Source organism: Cydia strobilella, chromosome Z (genome assembly GCF_947568885.1).
Source record: "Cydia strobilella chromosome Z, ilCydStro3.1, whole genome shotgun sequence".
In the NCBI taxonomy this organism is placed as follows: Eukaryota; Metazoa; Arthropoda; class Insecta; order Lepidoptera; family Tortricidae; genus Cydia; species Cydia strobilella.
Genome location: NC_086068.1, coordinates 3,645,314 through 3,662,302, shown reverse-complemented (window position 1 = coordinate 3,662,302; position 16,989 = coordinate 3,645,314). Strand labels below are relative to the sequence as shown.

At 38.2% G+C, this 16,989-nt stretch overlaps 1 protein-coding gene across 1 annotated transcript in view; it reads right to left on the bottom strand.

Annotated features, from left to right (window-relative positions):
* LOC134755061 (dynein axonemal heavy chain 5) overlaps nucleotides 1-16,989 on the bottom strand; it is an 82,108-nt gene that overhangs the window by 36,423 nt on the left and 28,696 nt on the right. The window contains 7 exon segments of the mRNA XM_063691539.1: nucleotides 8,807-8,913; nucleotides 9,513-9,661; nucleotides 10,764-10,903; nucleotides 12,308-12,362; nucleotides 12,558-12,831; nucleotides 13,458-13,661; nucleotides 15,530-15,711. Of these exon segments, the coding sequence (XP_063547609.1) occupies nucleotides 8,807-8,913; nucleotides 9,513-9,661; nucleotides 10,764-10,903; nucleotides 12,308-12,362; nucleotides 12,558-12,831; nucleotides 13,458-13,661; nucleotides 15,530-15,711 (1,111 nt within the window).

Here is a 16,989-nt window from a genome sequence, read left to right as displayed (position 1 = left end):
AAAGGGTAAAAACGGAACCCTATTACTAAGACTCCGCTGTAAGTCTGTCCATCTGGTCGTCTGTCCGTCTGTCTGTCTGTCCGTGTGTCTGTCACCAGGCTGTATCTCATGAACCGTGACAGCTAGACAGTTGAAATTTTCACAGATGATGTATTTCTGTTGCCGCTATAACAACAAATACTAAAAAAGTACGGAACCCTCGGTGCGCGAGTCCGACTCGCACTTGGTCGGTTTTTTTACGGTACCTAACGCCCGATACGAACAATGATTATAACTTCTTATAATTATTGTTCGAATCGGGCGTAAAGGGGCCCACTGACTATCAGTCCGCCGGACGATAACGGCCTGTCAGTTAGAACAAAAATTTGACAGTTCCGAACAACTGACAGGCCAATATCGTCCGGCGGACTGATAGTCAGTGGGCCCCTTTAGGTTAAAAAAATTCTCACAGCGGTACGATACCGGTCTGTCAGTGTCAAAAGTGACGTTTTTAGGTTGAATAAATGTCACTTTTGACACTGACAGATCGGTATCGTACCGCTGTGACTTCTTACAAACATGTTCGAATACGGCCGTAACTTATTTCACTTCTAATAGTACTATGCCTTAGGCTTATGGGAAACGGTCGAAGAGATAGTTCAGATCCGGAAACCGCTACCAACTTTTAGTATGTTGTTGGGCATGGAACCGGGTCTCCAAAACTGCCGGGAGACAGCGGCGCCGACCATCTACTTCAGCGGAATGACGTCATCAAAATGACTCCAGCCTCGTTGCGAATATTGCATTTTGCACCCAAACTATGCATTGCACATACACGTGTGGGGTATTAAACGAAAGCCAATGAAATATTATATATTTCACTAATACACTATGTACCAAAATATACAATACTTTAAAAAAAAAATAAAAAAAATAAGAATGATGAATTACGATATGAAGTACGATATAATCCGTTTTCATAGTTTTATTTCATGAGTAACTATCGCGGTAACCGAAGACAATATTAAGAATGATGAAAATAAAATTTTGATTATTTTGGTTTTTCAACCAAACCAAAAGTCGGACGTTAAAGCAATGTACTACACAATTAAAGCTGATGTCTCAAGCCATACACTGATATCAAAATAATCAAAATCAGACCAAAAATGTAAAAATTATGCATCAAAATTGCTAGAACAAATGCATTAAAGTTAAAAAAATCGAAATTGGTCATTTTCAGGATAATTCGCATAAGCTTCTAGTATGTTATTAGCAATATAAAAAGGATCATAAAACTGCTGGGAGACAATCTCTTTAGTGCCTGAGTAACAAATAATGGCGTCATACATGTGACCGCTGCCGAAATTTGCAAAATCTAAATTATAACTATACCATGAAACATACATACACGTGTGCTATATCAAACGAAAGGTTATTAAATATATTATGATTCGTTAATACATTATTTATAAAAACAAGGTATATTTTAGGAGCTACAAACAAAGAAAAACCACTTTTTTGAGAAAAGTTCGTGTATATATATTTTATAGCTAAACTAAAAACGTTATAACAACGTTGCGTCTAATATAAAAGAAACCAGTTATTCAACTTCACGTCACAGCTTAAATTTTTAATTTCTGATAAAAACTGTGGAAGTTGTACAAAAAAAACTAAAGCGCGCCAACAATTCTACCTTAAGAGCCAACAGGAGTGGTCATTTCTCCATACAAACGTACTCGACTGTTTCCTCCGTGGTTTTTGAAGCTAGAGGAATGATTTTTTCAACACAGATTAATATTGTCAATATCTGTGTCGGTGTGTTTTGCTTTTTTTGATATTTTTGTTTTTTAAGGCGATAGAGCCCTTCAAACATGGCCAAAAATGGCCTCACTGACTATGCCGCAATGAGAGGCGTGGTATTCAAAACTGATATCAATTAGTCAAAAAATCAAAACAGTCCGACACAGACAATTTCATAATCATTTAGATTTCCAAATTTGGTTACGATTGGTTAAGTTTTGGAGGAGGAAACAGTCGAGTACAAAACCTCGATTTTTGAGATTTTTACGCAGGATTTTTCGCCTAAGCTGCAGTTGTCCTTATCGTACTAATTTTAGGGGCGGGGTCAAGTTTCTAAATACGTACACTGACAGAAAAGTGATGGGCAATAGTCGACATTGAATGTCGATAATCTAGTGATGTGATAAGATCGATAAACCATAACAAAGTCGCGATTTGCCTCTTAGTAGGCGAAGTAAGTAAAGTGAGTATGCACTTTGGCCTCAGGGGATATCGTTTAATACTATTTATTATTCCTTGGTTCATACAAAGCTGAGCTGACGCACTAGCTACGAGATTAAGTCCTGGCTACCCCCCAAAAAGGAAGGGGAAAAGTCGGCTTCTGCGGTCCAGTTCTACCTATCTGTTGATCATGATCTATGAGATCAAATTTGGTATAAATTTTGTGTAAATTAGGGACGAATAATTTATTTTAGAAATAATAGTTTCACATTTTCATACACAAATCTGAATATATGAACGAAACATTAAAATAAAATAAATATTTAAATGTCGCTCCCAAACAACAAACGTGATTTTTTTGCCGTTTTTTGCGTAATGGTACGAAACCCTTCGTGCGCGAGTCCATTACAACATTACAGTACATTACAAAATTTAAACAATGTATTTTTTATATGAAACGTGAGTGAAATGTCTTTAAAAAACCCGTAGGGGTCGGATCAAAAACTAAGTAATTAAGTCCGACTCACGCTTGACTGCAATTTCCAATAGGTTTTCCTGTAATCTTTTGGTAAAGATCTATTTTGCGTATTTTTTTTTTAAATTTTAGACCCAGTAGTTTCGGAGATAAAGGGGGGGAATGGTGATTTTTTGCCTAAGTTCTTGAATAACTTCTAAATTGTTTATCCTAAATTATAAAAAAAATGTATTACAGATTCTCACAATGAGCTCTTTCATTTGATATATAACACGATATAGTTTGAAATACTTTATTTTTAATTTTCTCATTTACCCCCCAAAAGTGGTCTCCATGTTTAAAATTCATTTGTTTACGTTACATGTCCGTCTTTGGGTCACAAACTTACGTATGTATACCAAATTTCACCTTAATTGGTCCAGTAGTTTCGGAGAAAATAGGCTGTGACAGACGGACACACAGACAGACAGACGCACGATCCTATAAGGGTTCCGTTTTTCCTTTTGAGGTACGGAACCCTAAAACTGGCTGAAATGTAATGTGGTATATTTTCAGAATCGCTTCAAAAAGCCCTTTCGTATGATAAATAAGAGAAGAATACGATAGGTTTGAAAAAGGTTAAAAAAAATTATATAAAAAAAAGGTTGGCACTCCCTCCTAAGGGAATTTTTTTTAGGAACTGCGGGTCAAAAATTTTCTAGTATACGTGTACCAAACGGGTAACCTGTACATCGATTTGCGGTTTTTTTATGCGAACAGCTTACACTATATTTTTCACCACCTTGAACGTTTTGTAGACTAGACTATTGTCCCAAATTGGGGTTTCATATTTATTCCGACCAGAATTAGCTCTTCAAACATTTTTATTAAAATCTGACTCATAAATAAAAAACGGACAATTAATAAAACTGTATAATTACATCAAAGTAAGAAATATCACATGTCACATGTTTCTTTGTTATGATATTTTATCTAACCTGAGGCTATTTTTATCTATTCCACGTAGCCGGAGAGCGGCAAATTTGTTTTTAATCACACTTGCTCGAAAAGATCTTATTCTATGCAGGTGCACTGAAGGGAAAAGGCCTTATTGTTCCCGCGGGAGTTATAGCTCTCTTTTTTAATTAGGTATGTCACTAATTCATACGAACCAAGTAAGTTATAAGTAAAATACTTTGTTGAAAGTCAAGGTATAAGGGAGTTTTACTTTTAAAATACTCACGACTATAATTTAATATTATTGTTTATATTTAAAAATATTTAATTGGATTAATTTAACAGCCGTTATCTTGTATGTTTTTATACAACAATGTTTTCTTGTATGTCCATGTTATGTTATGTTTTTTTACTCTTTTGTACCTCGAAATGTTAATTAGATTGCAGGTTGCAGAAGGATATTGAATTCAGTTACTTAAAATCAAGGAGTTAACCACAATAACAGGGAACAAGCAAACGCTTAGTGGTGGTAGCGAGCGAACGAGTTATAATCGAAGAATAAAGTAAGAAAAGAACTGGGTGGTGTGTGGCGTGGTATGTTGTATGCATAGCTATAGCGTAGCGGGCCGGCCAGCAGAGGCCAGCGAGGAGCGCAAAATGCGTGCGCGGCTGTGTGCGTGCACCACACACACTGGGATAGTCCCTCGCTACGCGGTACCGCCCCCGTCAGAGCGACGGCGATACGTGGCGATATTCAACTTGAAATCTCAAAATTGAACCCGGGCTCACCTCCTGTTGGCTCTTAATGCGCTCATATTATGCAAAGAATAGTTTTGTATTGGGTATTAATGAAAGAATATTACATAAAATACATGAAAACGACATTTTGGAGTGGAATCATAATTTATTAAATAAATTTATTTGATAAATAAGCAAAACAACGGTTTCGTTTCGTAACTTGTAAATTCGTACGTAAGTGTGACAGGGAGGCAACATGTCGAACGTGGTTCGCGGTAGACGCTCAGATTTGGCAAGTACCCGCAAGAACAGTTTTATCCACACAAGTACCAGGCTATCATGAACACGAAGAGCTACTGCTAGTAAATCTATAGGTAGACACGTGGCCGTATTCATCATGTTGTGTCTCTGTTCTTAGTTCCGCACTGGAAAGCGATGCAGTCTTTTGTCAGTTTTGAATTTTCTTCTTTTTTTATTTTTTCGTATGCTTTGTCAACTAACTACGAGTGAATTTGTTTGTGTACATTTTCTAAATCTACCTACACATTATATATATAACTTTAAGCATGTAAAAAAACCGATAACATATTTAAATAGAGAAACAAAAGAATATTTTTCTACTCGACGACTGTAAGGGTGGAATTAAGATTTCGTATACCAAACTATAATTGCGTAGATACTTTTCATGTATGGACTCCCAACTCAACTATAATATTCAATTCGATACGCTGTAGTCTACAAAAGAATTTGACCAATCACGTGCCGCCGCGGTCCCATAGAAAAGACATAAACGCACGACTATTTTTGTTTACTGAGATACTAACCAATTTTCATTATTTATTTAGGTTTTATAGTAAAAAAAAGTATTATTTTAGATGACTAGTAGAAAAAGTATTGAACACAATAGTGATATAATCAAGCTATTCAATATCGTACCTTACTTAGGCAACTCAGAAATCTTCGTTGCCTAAACACGGTACTCGTCTGAAAAATTGGTACAGTCTGTTGCGTTCTAGTTTTAAAATAAAACCGTTTTTACCTTAATTTTTTTATCGATTACGATAACTACGATAAGGTGATCACAAAACGTCACGAACTGCTTGCGACGTACTAGGCAGTCAGAACGTGAGATGATATGAAATTTCGACTACGACCTTTCATAGCACCGTGCACAATGCACATATGCCAAAGAAAATCCACCATAAGTGGAACCTCGAGATATGTGGAAACTGTTCGTAGCCGGAGATCACACTTCAAATGGCCAGTTGATACTGAGCGCTCATCGAACCTCTGTCATTTCATCCCCTTCTCTCAACAAGAGGAAATGCTGAGTGGGAAGAGCGCAATAGTATTTTACTCAAATTACTTTGTTGTCCAAAATTAATTAAATGAGCGGATTGTACCTAACCCGATCTACACTTAGCACCACTTGCCCCATCCCACTAACCCGGGTCACCCGGGATTAAGCGATTAAATCGATAACCCAGTGTCAAATGGTACTTACAGGTAACCATGGTAACTCCAGGTTTAACCGGTTAACGCGGGTTAGTGAAATGCTGCAAACTAGGCCTTAATCTACGCTAATAAAACTTGCCCAGAATTCACTGTTATTGGGTATGTTCGTTTTTGGAATTTGAGGGAAAAATATGAGTAACAAAGATGAAAACTGGCACCTAAAATTAAAATCAGTAGGTAGGTTTAAACCTTAGCGCATACACACACATTACACACACATACATTCCTGAACCAGGCCGTATTGTGTGTTATTGTCACTTCGATCTTCGATACCGTATGGAGATACGACTTTTCGGAATAGCACAGTTGCGTACCTGCAGAACTAATTTTCCATTGCAATTCCAACCTTTTTACCTTCACAATAATGTTCATTGTTTGCTCGACGTCATCAGGAAGTATTGACGGGAACGTGAAATAATCGAGGAATTTTGTAACTGTTTATATTTTATGTGAGCCTGGTATTGCGATCTTGCGCTGTGACCCGCGCCAGGGACGAACAGATCTCTCCTACTAAATAGTCAGATCAGTTTCTTTTTAGGGTTCCGTACCCAAAGGGTAAAAACGGGACCCTATTACTAAGACTCCGCTGTCCGTCTGTCCGTCTGTCACCAGGCGGTATCTCATGAACCGTGATAGCTAGACAGTTGAAATTTTCACAGATGATGTATTTCTGTTACCGCTATAACAACAAATACTAAAAACTACGGAACCCTCGGTGCGCGAGTCCGACTCGCATTTAGCCGGTTTTTTTTAGAAATGTCAAAACGATTTGCTAAAAGGGAATTTATATGAAACATTACACAATGACGTCACGGTCAACTCACCTACTTTTTACATGACTGCCCAAAAAAGAGTGTAATTTTTTCAGCGTTCATATTTGTATGTATAATTGTATATATTTATATTTCTATCCGATTTATTCATTAGAACTTGTGTTTAAAAATAACTGATGCTATGTATGTTTTCCTAATAATTCTGGTGCTTTATTTCATGCATGGTGTGAAACACAAAGACCACGGACTTTTCTAAAGACGTAGCTTAAAGTAATTATTCCATGAAACTGATGCTGCCAAAAATACAGGGGTAATTAACAATATCATTATTATTCCAAGCTGCAACCACGGATTTTTCGTGTTCATGGATTTTTCGCATGCCGCCATCGTTTAATAATATTATGATAATGGAAACTCCCAAAAGACGTCATGATAAACCGCGTGGTTAAGGCAGATTTCTCCTAAAAAAATTCAGCCCTGGCTACCAGGCTTGCATAAATTATAAAGAGTCATTAAATGAATTTATTTTTAAATTTAACTAAGCTGTTATTAAATAAAAATAAATTCATTTACAATGACTCTTTATCATATATGCAAGCCTGGTAGCCAGGGCTGAATTTTTTTAGGAGAATTCTGCCTGAACCACGCGGTTTATCATGACGCCAGCACCATCTTTTGGGAGTTTCCTGCGCTACACAGAAGTTCTGTCGGGTAAAATAAGACAAATAAGTTCCTACGTCTTGTGTCGAGTACGTTTTATTAGTGCCTACCGCCAGAATCGCCAGATGTCTACGATCCAACGTTATTACGTCCCGTGTGTCGTTATTATTTTACTCGTATAAATGACGAAGCCATACATTTAATTATTATAGCTGTAAGCTTTGGAAATAGCTAGCTATAAAGCCACTATTATGTATGGTTGATTTCATACCGTTGTGGTATACAGGTAGTACACAAGTATGAATTCATTTCTTGGGTTACTCTTAGTGCATAATCGCATATTAATGGACCGCATTTCGTTATAATGGAATATCAACCTTGTTGCATTGAAATTAAGTCTCAAACGCAACACGCAAAAAAACGACCATATTTTTCACGTTTCTGAACTCCGGGTACAGCGTGTCGGTATGAGTCGACGACGGTTGCGTATTTATATTTGAAATCCTCATAATGGCAACTTTGCGTTTTAGCGACATGACTACTTAAACAAAACGAAAGCTGATTAAATTTGCTAAATGTTTAATTCAGTCAAGTTTTTCAAGCAATAATTTTCCAGATAAATAAGATACCTAAAGAATGGAAAGATTAGATAACACCAAATAATATAAGAAGTATTCTTAAAAAAAATGCTTAGGAAAAGAATTCCATATCGTCGCTATACGTACTCAACCTCATATCTGCAACAATCATTTGATGGAAATGTCGCTTTTCTTTCATTCGGAATACGGGTGTTTTTGTCATCAAATGAGTGTTGCAGATACGAGGTTGAGTAAGTATAGCGGCGATATTTACTTAATAGTTTGCCCGAAGGCCCGAAGCTATAAGATGTGAGAATAATAAGTCTAAATTATGAGGGGGCTAAAGGCAATCGGCCGCCCGTACTCCTAACTCCTAGTCAGGACCGATTGACCCTCACCTAACACCAATATTTTAAAAAAACTTATCTGACACGTATAATTAGTATGATTGAGAGTTATCCCTTCTCAAAAAATTTACCCCTCCCGCAGCCTTCAATATTTTCCAATACACAATTTCACGCTATTAATTAGGGTATTTATTAGGGTAAGCGGGCCCAAAGCGGATAAACTAACAACAACCGTCAAAAAATCTACGATTTTATAATATTAAAGTACATATGCAGTCATTAGTTAGGAAATTTATCGAACTTCGATTTTGAACATCGTTTTTTAAGTTTTCGCTTATAATCTTCATACAATAGGAGAAAAGCAAAGGGTCTGTTAAAATCCGCTTTGCCCAGACTTGGGCCTAAAGTGGGTTGGTGCTTTGAAAATCTGCGCTGCGGCTAGCCGTGGCATTACGCTTTTTTTCCGTTAATAAATGTTACTATTCTAATCTTTGGGTAAAACGGGTAGTGGTTGGGCATGGGCAAAGCCTACCTTCATCAGAGAAAGCTTCGGCTTCGGAGAACTGCTTGATGATGATGTCCAGCGTCCGCCGGGTGACCTTAATGAGAACGTCCACCACTTTGCGGCTGTAGTATCGACGCATTTCATTCAATGCGTTCTTCACCATTTCCTGGAATCGGGACACTTGGGTAAAGAAACCATATCTGTCAGAAATCAAAAGCACCGTGAAACCACTCAACTATTTGTGACGTTTTCAATCAAAAGGTACCACAGTCCACATTGTCGCTTAACATAAGGACGAAAATTGCTTGTATCTTTATACGAAAAACCTGTCAGAGCGTCCTTATGGCAAGCCACAATGTGGTACCTTTTGCTTGAAAACGACACATTTATAGTCCAATTCTACAACAACCTACATGTTCTTGCAGAGACCTCCAGCCGGCATGGACAAGAGTCGGTGGGGGCTCTCGAAGCACTCCCATACTGGAGACCAGTCCTGTTGTCTGGATGTGGACTCGTTGGATCCTTCCTTGCATGCTCTTTGAGAGACCTCCAGCCGGCATGGACAGCAGGCGGTGGGGGCTCTCGAAGCACTCCCATACTGCAGACCAGTCCTGTTGTCTGGATGTGGACTCGTTGGTGGCTTACTTGCATGCTCTTGGAGAGACCTCCAGCCGGCATGGACAGCAGGCGGTGGGGGCTCTCGAAGCACTCCCACATACTGCAGACCAGTCTTGTTGTCTGGATGTGGACTCGTTGGTGGCTTACTTGCATGCTCTTGGAGAGGCCTCCAGCCGGCATGGACAGCAGGCGGTGGGGGCTCTCGAAGCATTCCCATACCGCTGACCAGTCCTGTTGTCCGCTGGATGTGGACTCGTTGAGGGTGGACGCCTGACCGCTTCCGGCTTGGGCTTCATCTGATAACAAAATTGACTAATTATTGAGGCACTTTTATCTCGGAAGAATTCTGAACGGATTTTTTTTATTTATTAGGAGATCCAACGGCTTTGATATTAAATATAAAACATTGTAGTAGACTACAGGAAGCCAATTATAGGAACTCGCAAGGTATTATTGTGAAACCTTTCGGATTGAATGGTTAAAGACGTTAAAGTAAATAAATAAATCAATCAATCAATAATTTATTGCAAGAACATAGTATTACATAAGTAGATAAACATTTAAAAGAAGCGTGTCTTATGTTCTACCAGACAGAAGGCATGCAATATTTACAATATTTATTTACTAGTACAATTAGAGACTAAATATCACAGAAAATTAAATGTCAAGATATTACACAAAAATAAATTTCACAGTCAAAACAGTATCTAACAATTTTATAGTATTAAATCAGAGTAACTTATGTCAGAAATTAAAGTTAGTTGGGATCTTAGCAAGTAGATATTAGGGTTATTTGCTAAATAGTCCTTTACTGAGTAATAGTTATTTGTTATACAAGGGTGCAAAGTTGTATTTTACCCGCGAGTGTTTCAACATGTGCTACTGTCAGGGTCCATGTGAAACTTTATCACCTGTAACAACATATGTACCATGGTTTGCAATAAACATTTATGATGTATGATTTTATGTCGCGGCGAGATACTCTCGCGCCAATCATGTGCTAGCCCGGCTGAAGTCACTAAGATATATTACATACTCAACATAACAACGAAGCTGCTATTATAATGGTGCTATTTTGTTAATAGGAATATGATAGGAATATATCAGGATGATTTGATTAATCGATATTAATTTAGTTTTCTAATATTTGTTATTACTTTGGACTTCGCCCTAATAAAGAACATAAAACGAGATCGAATATTTAGCCGTTTGAGGGTAGATGAAGATATTACACGATCAAATGAAATAGGTTAAAGCCAGAACGATGAGGAACAGATCCAGGCAGTTTTCTATTTGGTTGGTTAACTAATAAATGGTTCAAGTACGCGAAAATATAAAACATTGTTTACGTTTATTTAACTACCTAAAGATACAGAATTATTATACGAGTTCTCTTACCATCAGCAATGAGGAACTCGAAATCTGGGTTGATCTCGACTGTTTTGAACTGGTGGGCCGCTTTCTTGATAAGGTCCAGGACTTCCTCGACCGCCTCCTCGACCATGAGGCTCTTACGGTTCAGTTCTACGCATGCGTTGCTAAAGGAAAGGAATAAAATATTAGTATTTTGGGCAACAGGTTCTTAAAATTCAAGAGCCGAAGTTACAAAACGAAAAGTTTCTCACACTTTGATAGAGAAAGATAGTCTTATTGCGATTACTATAGGAGGAAAAATATTGCCATGCTTTGTCTTTGTCACCGACCGGGCATTTTTTCATGGTCGGGTTATTGCATCATAGCAAGGAGGCGATGGCGATATACCGAAATTTAAAAGAGTGAAAGAGAAAAAGGTTTATGCTGCCATACATGAAACTGCCAATACATGAATATGTCTTTCTTTTACCCCTGGTCGCTCGGTTTCATGTCTATAATTACTTGTATATACTATGTCTATGGCTTGTAACATGTGTTTAGATAAAGGAATGTAAACACCTCTCTGTATATTGTAATTAAGCATTAAATCTAGGAGAATATAACTAACGGAGACGCCACGTCTGTAATTTTCTGTACAAAAAAGTCTGCCGATTTTTGCGGGGGAGGGAAACGTCAAATGTATACGTAACGTAAAAATAGCCATGTCAGATAAACGTCAGTCCATACGAGTACATTGTGTATGACCATTGGCCGACTATTTTCGACGGAGGGGAACGCCTCTTAATGGCTACTCCGTTTGGTTATATCCTCCTAGCATTGTAAAAATAAAATAAAATAAAAATCATTTAATTCGGACGATAATACAATCCATATTTTGTTAGTTACAATTATACTTAAATTACTATGTTAGTACCTAAACTAAGATGTTGGGAGGTCCAGTGTCTAATAAGTGCACTGTCCCATCTCCCTGCCACGACGGCCAGGAGACTGTGGCGGCTGTCGCGCTCCCTTCGGAGCGTCGCGGCGCAGCGCTTGCGCAGCGTCGCGTGGAAACCATCCACATGCGCGTCGGCGAACATGCCCGACGCGCTGCAGAATCGCGGCAGCCGCAACAGTACCCTGAACGCGTCGTTGTACTGTACACGCATGGCATTCATAGAACGCTGCGTGTACCTCGTCCACAGGCTGCAGGCGTACAGCGAAGTACAGTAAGCTCGAAAAAGTGTTATTTTAACTTGCGCTGTACACCCGCTGAACCTACGGGCGACCATATTAGCCCTAATAGCTAATGCCCTACGTTCGCGTTCAATGTCCGCGTCGTCACGCAAATCGTCAGTGATCAAGTGCCCAAGATATTTGAATGAATATACCCTCCTCAGCTGCTAGCCATTCAAACGAATGGGTGGGACGTATGATGGGCACTTGCTCCCCGCCTTGAAAACCATGTACTCACTTTTCGCGACATTATATCGTAAGTTATGTTTTTGGGCATAAGACTCGCACTTCTCAATTAGTATTCTTATACCACCGACCGATGGGCTCAGCATTATGTATGTCTATTTACTTACCGACAGCCCGTCTCCACATTTTCTATAAATTCGTCAACCGTCCATGGTGTTTGTTCTGAAAAGTTGCGACATGTATTGATATTATTTAACATAGAAATTTAGAAGCGGATAGATAGGATAAGGTATATCTATGTCTGTAATTAGTTTATGTAGCTTCAGATACCATAGTTAAAAAAATACAGCGAATTTAAGTTTTGTATTGAAAATTTAAAATATTTAAATTCGCTGTATTTAAAAAAAAATAGCTTACCTGGTAAATTAATCAGAGTAACCTCTTGCATACCAGACAGCACATATATGATCCGATTCGTGTATATATCATGTACTCTAGTAACAAGTACATCAAAGCCTTTGATAGCAGCGTTGGCCCTTTCTATAAACTCTTCCCAGTCCTCGCTAGTCCAAGATACGGAACGCAGGCCGGGGAGCAGGAGGGACGATAGGCGGACCACTTGAGGCAGAAAGAGAGGACGCACTTCGAGTTTCACCCGGCGTACCGTGCGGAGATAGTCTTCAAGGAGGAACTGAGGAAGTTAAAATAGATATAGAAAATAATGGAAATAATTTATTCGTACAAACACAGAAGCGAAAATTATACAATACAGAAAAATATCATCATCATCATCATCATCATATCAGTCCTTTGTCCCGGTCCTGACCTAATCTCATCCAGAGGTGACCCGCAATCTTCCGGATGTTATCCACCCAACTAGCCAACGGAGAAAGAGCCATGAAATGTTATCAGCACGAGATGAGACCATCGATTCACCTCCAGAGAATCATTGACCAAGGTAAAGTTTATTCTTAGCGTACAGCGAATGACACACTATATCTAGGTAGCTCCACGTCCATCTTCACTAAGCAGCCAGACTCCCTGATAAGTAACATGACATTGCTGTCAAGGTTGACGCTGATGCGGCCAGCGTCATACATCTTCAGTATCAGATCTTAACCAGATTTTTGTATATCATTGACTTACCTCCAAAGAATCATTAACTAAGTTAATTCTTCTTAGCGTAGAACGAATGACACACTATAGGTAGCTCCACGTCCATCTTTCACCAAGCAGTCAGACTCCCTGATGAACCTGACAGTGATGTCTAGGTTGGAATATTAAAAAGCGCCAGATTTTTGTTTATCATTGACTTACCTCCAAAGAATCATTGACCAGGGTAAAGTAATTCTTCTTAGCGTACAGCGAATGACACACTATAGGTAGCTCCACGTCCATCTTCACCAAGCAGTCAGACTCCCTGATGAGTAACCTGACAGTGCTGTCTAGGTTGACGCTGATGCGGCCAGCTTCGTCTATCTTCAGCAAGGTGTTGTTGAGGCAGTCGTCCACATCCCAGAGCTGGAATGACATCATGTAATTATTACACACTAGCTTTGTAAGTTGTTAGTAATTTGGGTAGGTTATTTTTAGGGTTCCGTACCCAAAGGGTAAAAACAGGACCCTATTACTAAGACTCCGCTGTCCGTCTGTCCGTCTGACTGTCACCAGGATGTATCTCAGGAACCGTGATAACTAGACAGTTGAAATTTTCACAGATGATGTATATCTGTTGCCGCTACAACAACAAATACTAAAAAGTACGGAACCCTCGGTGGGCGACTCCGACTCGTACTTGTCCGGTTTTTTTTTTGTCCAATCTGCTTTTTATCAATTCCCCATACAAACTCCACCATGCCGGAAGGGGGTGATTTGGGGGAAGTATTTTATATTTACATTTTATTTTTGGGTTTCGTTGTTTTACCAAAAGTATGAATTGACGTGAATTCGTTATTAAGGTTAAAAGGCATCGATCTGCTGCATCCTGTCTATCTGTTAAATTGGAAAACCATGCCTCCGGTTTAATAAAAAGATGAATCAATCAGGTGCAAGGCAATCTTGACTGTGTGAAATTTTAACTAATCGATATCTTCCATATTTTCCATGTTTTTGAGTTGGTTATTTTAATATTCTATAAAAATAGTGGTTCCTACTGTGTTTTTACAAGTTTTTTAATGGCGAGTCGCATATTTATATCCTACTTTATATTTGAATGTCACTTAATCGAATGTAGTTCAAGTTTTAATAGTATTTTGGCGATAGTTTAAATAATCCCACTAAATGGCTGCTAATTTCGATTAAGGTGCAGCGGGACAATTTCGACTGGTAAGTACTTTATAACTTACCAATCGAAATTGCTCCGCTGCACCTTAGTAAAACCTATTCAAACATTGCAACGTTGCCAGCAAACATAGATATAGGTTGTTAGAACTATCATACCTAGTAGTAACCAGGATAACATGGTATTAAGGAGTTGTGCCTAACTAACCTTTTCTAGATCTAGGTCATAGAAAGTGAAACCTGTGTACCTGTAATCAATGAATAGTTCCATCTCGCTTGCTCAAATGCACCGAGTCAGTTAGAAGCGAGTAAGTAGTTAGAACTTTGGCTAGTTGTTATCAGTTTCAAAAAGTTTTAAAACTATAAAGTTTGAAAATTTTACAAATTAACCTAATCCTTTTTATTCACGATGATATGAAAAATGTATATGCGTTTATAATTCATTCTAGATAACATTAGACCTAGAAGATAACAGAATCAGAGATTCTAAATCTATCTATACTCAGTAAGTTGTACAGCAAACAACTTCGATTTTGATACGTGAACTAAAAACCAAGGATGCAATTCATCTTTAGCTAATAATGCAATTTATGCGTTTTCAACTGGTTTATTGGAATGATACAGTAATAATTCGGCCGAATATTCAGTTCGGTAAGATCTAAAACGAACATTCGGCCGAATATTCGTATTCGGCAAACTCCATATTCGGCCCATCTCTAATAATTAAACCCTGATGGTTGAGTATTACCATACATATCTACCATAGACATAGTATAGTAGTTATAGACATGAAACCGAGCGACCAGGGGTAAGAGAAAGACATATTCATGTATTGACAGGTTAATGTATTGCAGCATAATCCTTTATCTCTTTCACTCTTATAAATTTCGGTATTTCGCCATCGCCTCCTACCTGTGCTGCCATAACCCGACCATGAAAAAAAACCCGGTCGGTGATAAGGACAAAGCATGGCACTATTTTCTCTTTCCTCTTATAGGAATCGCAATAAGACTATCTTTCTCTATCAAAGAGTGTCAGGCCCTTGATATCTACACTGACACCACCATCTCTGTCATGTTTTACAGTCGGTGGGACTTGTACAAACTTACGTTTTGGTTCATCCAGACAGCACGCATAGACTGGTCGTAGTTGGTGATCAATGTCCGTGTATTGGAGTATTTCCTCATCACGTCCATGGCGGCAGGAAGGGCTCGTAACACGGGGTGCGCTGATACGCTTTCCACGGTCTCCGTCATGTTGTGGAGGAGACACCGGGACCATTTTATGCGACCTTAAAACAAAAATCTAACATAAAAATTTAACATGAAAATTTCTGATTCAAAGTTTTAGCTAGAAATCATATAATCACCTACATAATTATTATAAGTGTTGAATAGCTTATGTTGGTATTTGGGAAGAATACGCTTTTTTGTTCTATCAAATGATCCTTAATTTCTCAGCGACTAAGAACGCACCGCTATGTGCGTAGGTCTAGTCTAGACTCTAGACTGTCGTGAGTGGACTAAGAACTAGGTGCAAACCTCTTAAAAATTATCAATTAGCTGGCCCCTTCCGTAACAGATCAAATATTTGAGTTTGAGAAATTAGGTATTTACTTTGTAAAAATAAATCGTTACTGATGTAATGAGCACTGTTGCCGTATTTCAATTATCAAATTCAAAAAGTAACATCGGCAGTTTTTTTCTTAACTTTTACAGTTATACCCATATACCCTCCCAAGTCCCAGAGGCTCTTATATAAAGGCTTTATTCCAAAACGTAATTTTAACAGGGTATTTGACTACTAGTCAAATCAGTTTCTTGTTTCGAACTGTCAAATCGATTTTGCTACTATGGAATTTATATGAAACACTAGCATGTGACGTCACAATCAAATTACCTACTCTTTATAGTTCTATACGTGTTTTAAAATAGAAATTGTGTCTAAAAGTAACTGCTGTCTACGTTACTCCATTAATCTTCTGGTGCTTTATTTCATGCATGGTGTAAAATAATTTATAGTCAAATACCCTACTGATAAAATACCTAAGTCAAGATTCCAAATTCAAAAACAAAACTAACGTTCCTGACACTTAGGAATGAGTTAAGCACAATGCCATGTAAGTTTAGCAAAACTTATAATCGAGCTCCTCGTTTTCATGAAATCCCGGTGTGGACATATATATAGGTCACCGTCCGACTTGCAGAGCCTCAATTCGCAAAAATTTAAGCAAATATTCACTGAATTGTTAACGGCCTCCTCAACAAACAAAAAAATGCTAAAGAGCTGGACGCACATATTATTTCATCAAACTTACAGTCGACAAATATTTATATCGGAATAGAGGTGCTTCGAAATTAATCAGTTTTTGGAAAAAATGTCATTTTTGATACAAGCTTTGATCGCTGACTGTACTTTTCTTCCCACAGGCAACTAATGCTCATCGAGACAATTCTAATTAACAATCCCAAACACAATTAGTTTGCGTTCTTTTATCACAAAATTCCCATTGCCACCTCCTGTCTCCATCATCAGATCAGCTCCATGTCATCATAATACTCGTATTGCA